At 41.5% G+C, this 5,974-nt stretch overlaps 2 protein-coding genes across 5 annotated transcripts in view; one reads left to right on the top strand and one right to left on the bottom strand.

The window, feature by feature from the left end:
- Window positions 1-400: 400 nt before the first annotated feature.
- ripk3 (receptor-interacting serine-threonine kinase 3) overlaps window positions 401-5,974 on the bottom strand; it is a 7,322-nt gene continuing 1,748 nt past the window's right edge. For 2 of the 3 annotated variants that reach the window (XM_041239608.1, XM_041239607.1), the window contains exons 2-6: window positions 3,644-3,828; window positions 2,454-2,763; window positions 1,575-1,717; window positions 927-976; window positions 401-637 (exon numbers count right to left, since the gene is read on the bottom strand). In XM_041239608.1, the coding sequence (XP_041095542.1) occupies window positions 426-637; window positions 927-976; window positions 1,575-1,717; window positions 2,454-2,763; window positions 3,644-3,801 (873 nt within the window). In that variant the 5' untranslated portion in view covers window positions 3,802-3,828 and the 3' untranslated portion in view covers window positions 401-425. Of the gene's footprint in view, window positions 638-926; window positions 977-1,574; window positions 1,718-2,453; window positions 2,764-3,643; window positions 3,829-4,768; window positions 5,477-5,974 lie in introns of those variants that run through there. The other variant, XM_041239606.1, reaches the window with a different exon arrangement.
- The window catches only part of LOC121307360 (adenylate cyclase type 2-like), a 33,211-nt gene continuing 32,901 nt past the window's right edge, over window positions 5,665-5,974 (top strand). For both annotated transcript variants that reach the window (XM_041239559.1, XM_041239558.1), the window contains exon 1: window positions 5,665-5,974. This exon is cut by the window's right edge and continues 95 nt beyond it. The gene's annotated coding sequence lies outside the window, so the exon portion shown is untranslated.

Here is a 5,974-nt window from a genome sequence, read left to right as displayed (position 1 = left end):
TCAAAATTCTAAAAGGTATTGACAGTGTCGACCCAGGGGACTTTTTCGACCTGAAAAAAGAAACAAGGACCAGGGGTCACAAATGGAGATTAGACAAAGGGGCATTCAGCACAGAAAATAGGAGGCGCTTTTTTACACAGAGAATCGTGAGGGTCTGGAATCAACTCCCCAGTAATGTTGTTGAAGCCGACACCCTGGGATCCTTCAAGAAGCTGCTTGATGAGATTCTGGGATCAATAAGCTACTAACAACCAAACGAGCAAGATGGGCCGAGTGGCCTCCTCTCGTTTGTAACCTTTCTTATGTTCTTATGAAACAGACTTTAAAGTTATAAGTGTAAAAAGTTGTCAGGATGTTAACAATGAAAAGAGAAATGTCAGGTATGTTATTTAAACAGCTGTAGCAGAGCGTGGGGACGTGCAACGCTAGATTTTTCGGAACCCCGCTACTAAAGTGTAGAGCTCTGTGAAAAGCAGCTCACTGCTAAACTGGGGCCGGTTGTCCTGGTCCCCGTCCCAGCAGCTCTGCATCAGCTCCACGATGTCTTCCAGCTTCTCTGTTGCAGTCGAGTCGATGCACGAAATATTCGGCCTCTGTCCTTGAGGGATGTGCCACTTGATCAAACTGGAATTTGCATCTGCAAATCAAAAAGAAAGAGGCCCGGTATTGAAACAGTTTCTAAATCTGCTTTTCACCTGCTTTTAAGCTTGTCTGGTGAATCCGAAGCATTTCCACATTTTCTTAATGGAATTGCGGAAGGCTGGTCGGTACCCGGCCGTTAGGTTTCTGCAGACGAGCTTGGAGCAGCTCAGTCAGGTGAAGGCAGACTTCGAGAAACTCAATATTGGAGCAACAGGACTCAGAAGCACCGAATGACTGCTAACAGCATGATACAGTAATGGGACTGTTAAACGTTGAACACTTACGAGAGTAGGGTTTCTCTCCAGTGATTAGGGACCAGAGCACAATGGCATAGCTGAAAATAATTGGAGCAGAAATTTTAAACCCCAAAAGAAAAACTGGCATTCATTTTCAGTAGATTTGAAAAGTTCTCTATCCAAATATTCCGTTAAATAATTCACTTTTATTATATGATAATATACTTGCAAAACTAGCAACCTTATTTATGGTATGTTTTACCAAAAATACCAAATTAAAAGTGAGGAGTGACAGGTACAGCATTCCATAAAATACAGAATCGCCCCTCAAGCATCAGAAATACAAGTCAACGAACCAATTAACACAACTGACCTACAATTAGTAGTTTTAGAAGAATAAAGAAATACAAGGACGAACACTCAGTGCCTGAAGGTGTAAACAGAAAGTAATAGCGGGTTGTCACATCATAACTGTGCAGTAAATGACATCATAATCACGTTAATTGAAATAAAAATAAGGGAGTGTAGTTACCACGGCATCAAAATCCTACAAGTAGGTTTGTTTTCAAACACACTTTCCGTTTCAAACATAACGAAACATTGCGAAGTTGGCACACTGACCTGAACACACACGGGGGGGAGGGGGGTAAATATCACACTGACCTGAACACATAGGGGGGTAAATATCACACTGACCTGTACACATCATATGCAGGTGTGGGTTTGTAGTTCACATCTTCTATAGCTTCAGGGGGCATGTAGCTTATAGTCCCACCTTGACTCTCTCTCGAAACTGAAGACACAGAACTCATCAGCTTGGCCAGGCCAAAATCTGTCAACTAGACAACAATGGAATGGATACAAAATCACAAGGAACTGGTTTCAGGAACCCCCCCCCCCCATTGCCTCGGCCATGAATTCAAAACCAGAGCCATCAGTGTGATAAAGACGAGGACCTTCGTAAATCGTCAGCACAGCGTAGCACAGAAGAAGAATCAGCAGCGACATGCTGAAGCACAATTTAATAAGCGGTTCTCCAGATAGCTGCAGAAATGTATGTATGACACACAGACGAACGGGTGCATGGAGAGACAGACACCCCCCATAACCACAGAATCTGATATTCTCATCAATTTATGTTAATTAGTGTTAATACCAGGTCTCATGACAATGGGATAAGCGGTTCTCTAGTGTTGTTCTAGAAGGCTTCAACTAGAAGTCTTTCTCAGTGTCTTCAATTCAATGACAAACGATTCCACTAGAAGTCTTTCTCAGCGCCTTCAATTCAATGACAAACGATTCCAATAGAAGTCTTTCTCAGTGTCTTCAATTCAATGGCAAACGTTTCCACTAGAAGTCTTTCTCTGTGTCTTCAAATGTGCAGTGCTGTGTGTGGTTCAGCATGGGCCATCTGGCATTAGCTGTCCTATTGCTCGCTGATCTTTGTTCTTTTGTTTTGGCTAAGCGTTTTGGTTGTGAGCGTGCAGTTAGAAGTCGTTTTGGTTAAAGTGCAATGAGACTAGAGTGTGTCTGAAGTCCCCCTGCATCCCACGCGGCTCTGCACTCCTATCCTACCTGAGCGTTGAAGCTGTCATCCAGGAGCACGTTGCTGGGTTTCAGGTCCAGGTGCAGGAGAACAGGGTTGCGCAGATGCAGGAAGTTCATCCCCAGCGCCACCTGGTGGGCAAGTCTGAAAGTGAGGGGCCAGGGCAGCTTGCTGAGCCTCTCCAGCAGGGCCTCCAGGGACCCGTTCTCCATGAACTGCATGACGAGGCTCAGCCTCCAGGGCCCCTGGGGCACAGGGGACCGGCACACCCCCAGCAAGCGCAGCACAAACTGGCATCTGCCTTCACACATCAGCCTGGCTTCACTCAGCAGGTCATTGCTGGAACAGAAACAGGAGCCCACTTTGAACTTTACCTCTGGAAATTTGCATTGCCATGTGCTTTACAACGCTTCCCTACACTTTCCTATACCTCTCTGTGCTTTACAATGCTTCCCTACACTTTCCTATATCTCTCTGTGCTTTACAATGCTTCCCTGTGCTTTACCAGACCTCTCTGTGCTTTACAATGCTTCCCTATGCTTTACCAGACCTCTCTGTGCTTTACAATGCTTCCCGTGGTTTACCAGACCTCCCTATGCTTTACCAGACCTATCTGTGCTTTACAATGCTTCCCTATGCTTTACCAGACCTCTCTGTGTTTTACAATGCTTCCCTGTGCTTTACCATACCTCTCTGTGCTTTACAATGCTTCCCTATGCTTTACCATTCCTCTCTGTGCTTTACAATGCTTCCCTATGCTTTACCACACCTGTGCTTTACAATGCTTCCCTATGCTTTACCAGACCTCTCTGGTAATGAAACCCCTCTGTGGTCGTACATACGCATGTCACACATTTTTCAATATATTTGCAGAAGCGCTTATGCACTCTGTACATCCCTACATCTGTACGTCACACTTGCATGTTTGCATATATCTGTATAGTGGCTCCTCAGGTTGTCATGAAGCTGGCAATTCAAATTCTAGTCTCTTCTGTACATATGCATAATATAATTCATGGTCATTCACTGACCTTTGTACTTATATCTAGAGAAGAATTTGTCCGATTGTGATGAAACTTGCTAAGGACTTTCTTTAGAACAAGTTACTGAGAGTAACAGATCTGAGGGCTGTCGATTTAAATGTGATAAAATGTACCTGCCAGCATTTCAGAATGCAAGTTTTGTTCTCAGTTTTAAATGACAAAAATCACTGAATTACCTGCTCGGCCCGTACAGCTCTTTGATAGCCACGGGAAAGGCCCAGTCTTTGTGACGGGCTTTATAGATGACTCCAAACCCTCCTGATCCAATCTGGACCCTATCTAGCAGGCTGTCTGCATCGATCAGGTCCTGCTTGATGGACACCTCTGCAGACATTGTGCAGCCTTCTCTTCACAGAGAGAGCTGCAAGACAAACACACCACAGGGGAAGCACTCCTTCAATTGGGGGCAGTGAAAACATTGACACTGCTGCAAAACCCTTAGAAAGGTTTCCCAGGGTAAATCTGCACAGTCATTGTCATTTTGCACATCGGCTCCGCCCCACCCCGCTTTCTCCAAGTTTGCCATGTCTTTTTATATATGCTTCACCATACCTTGCCTGTGTCTTACCATTCTGCTGTGCTTTTACAATTGTAAACTTCTATATAGGCAGGTAGACCCTGTTTTCAAAGTGACAGTGATAATGTCGCTAGGGCTCATTATAGGGAAGAAAATTGATTTTCAAGCTGATTAGCACACCTTTTAAAAGAGGCAGCGATAATAGGACGAGGACTAATTAGAGGCAATCATTTTAAAATGTAGCTTGGTACAAAATATTGGCAAGCACTCTTTTATGGAAGGGCTAATTTGTGTTGGTGCTTATTCAAATGTTGGGTAGCAAGTGGAGTTGAACACAAAGCCACCATTTCAGGAACAGAAGATTGCTGTATCACACCTCAAATCTACCTTGATGTGCCACCAGTGGACTGCAACCTAGTACAGTAAACCATAACACAGTTTAGGAGGCAAGAATTAACATTTAGTGCTCTGTTACAATGAGCTGCTCACAGTGAAAGCAGTTGAACAATCACATAATTACTACTCCTCTAAAACATCAATTCAAATTTGAACTGGGACTAGCACAGACCGTTCAAGTAATTGACTGAGGTACACCGTCAAAGAAAGCATTAGGATAAAAAAAAAAAAAACGACAACTCCCAGCATACCTCCGCCCCAGTTGTAACGACGAGGGATGATGGAAGTTGTAGTTCTTTAAAGAATTCAAATGTTGGTCGCGGGGCAGAAAAGTTTTTGCTGTAAAGAAAAGTGTTGCAAATTGTAAATAATACAGACATTTACTTACATCAGCGGGGAAAGATGATAAAACTCCAGACGTCTTTGAAGGAGCGTAATAGTTTTTTTTTTTTTAAATAAGAGAAAAAGTCTACGTTGTTTTATACAGTGTGCCGTCTTTCAATTTAAAATACAATGTGTTTGAAAAAGTATAATAAATAAATGAAATGTTTCACCGGCTCAAGACTTTCTTTCTTTTCTTGTTTTGCACAATTTCCACGCAGCGACTTTAAAAAGCAAAAATGTACTTCGACTTCCTGGTAATAGAGCTGTAACAATGAAAAATATACAACTTCCTGTTTTGGGTTATTTTTTTCATTATTTATATATATAGATATATATATATATTAGCGTGTATTAAGTTACAAGATCGACGTTCAGATGTAAAATATGCATAACGACACGTATTTCCAATTAATAAATGCAGGTACTGTTTTTTTTGTTTTGTTTTTTGTTTGTTTTTGTTGTTTTTTTTTTATCGAAAGTGGAATTTAAAAAAGTTAAGTACGGATGTATTCGAGTCTAGGTATATTTTCATGAAAACTATAGGTATTTTTTTTTTTTTTTTAAAGAATAATATTATAATACTAATAGTTAGTAATTATACGAATAATTTGCATTTTAAAAACTAATATTTCCGTATTGGAAAGTGCAATATAAATCGAGTTATCGAGAAGCACAGCGTTGTGAAGTTTATTTGCCGGTACAGTTTATGTGGAGTTTGGAAAGGGAAACAGTCACCTCTCCAGCGGTGTACCGTGTAAGATCGACAAAATGCGCACAGACAGCGGGAAGACAACCAAACGCTCTTGTTTTATCTAATTATTTATCGTGTATGTTATTGTAATATTAAAAAAAAATAATAATAATAATAATAATTAGACAGAAACGCGCATTTTGTAAAGTCACTTTTTTACTTAGTATCTGCAGCTCAGAGATATTGACATAAAGGTGGAGAACTTCATAGTCTGCTCCTGATAGTATATGTTTAAAGTGTTAGAGGGTGTGCATTTTAATGTGGCCATTCTGTTCTAATATCCTGTGGTGGATGAGTAGGTCAACCAAAACGGGGCGCATTGGGAACTCGCCTCACAGTGTATTAATGAACGCTAACATTGACGAGGGTCATTTTCCTGTGGGTGGAATGTATTAGGTAATATACGGTAGATGTCTGTGATTTCCAAGACGTATTGGGGTTTTCCTAAACGTCACCGTT

Source organism: Polyodon spathula, chromosome 55 (assembly GCF_017654505.1).
Source record: "Polyodon spathula isolate WHYD16114869_AA chromosome 55, ASM1765450v1, whole genome shotgun sequence".
Lineage (NCBI taxonomy): Eukaryota > Metazoa > Chordata > Actinopteri > Acipenseriformes > Polyodontidae > Polyodon > Polyodon spathula.
Note: the sequence above shows the minus strand (reverse complement) of the source record. Positions and strands in the feature narration are given on the sequence as shown.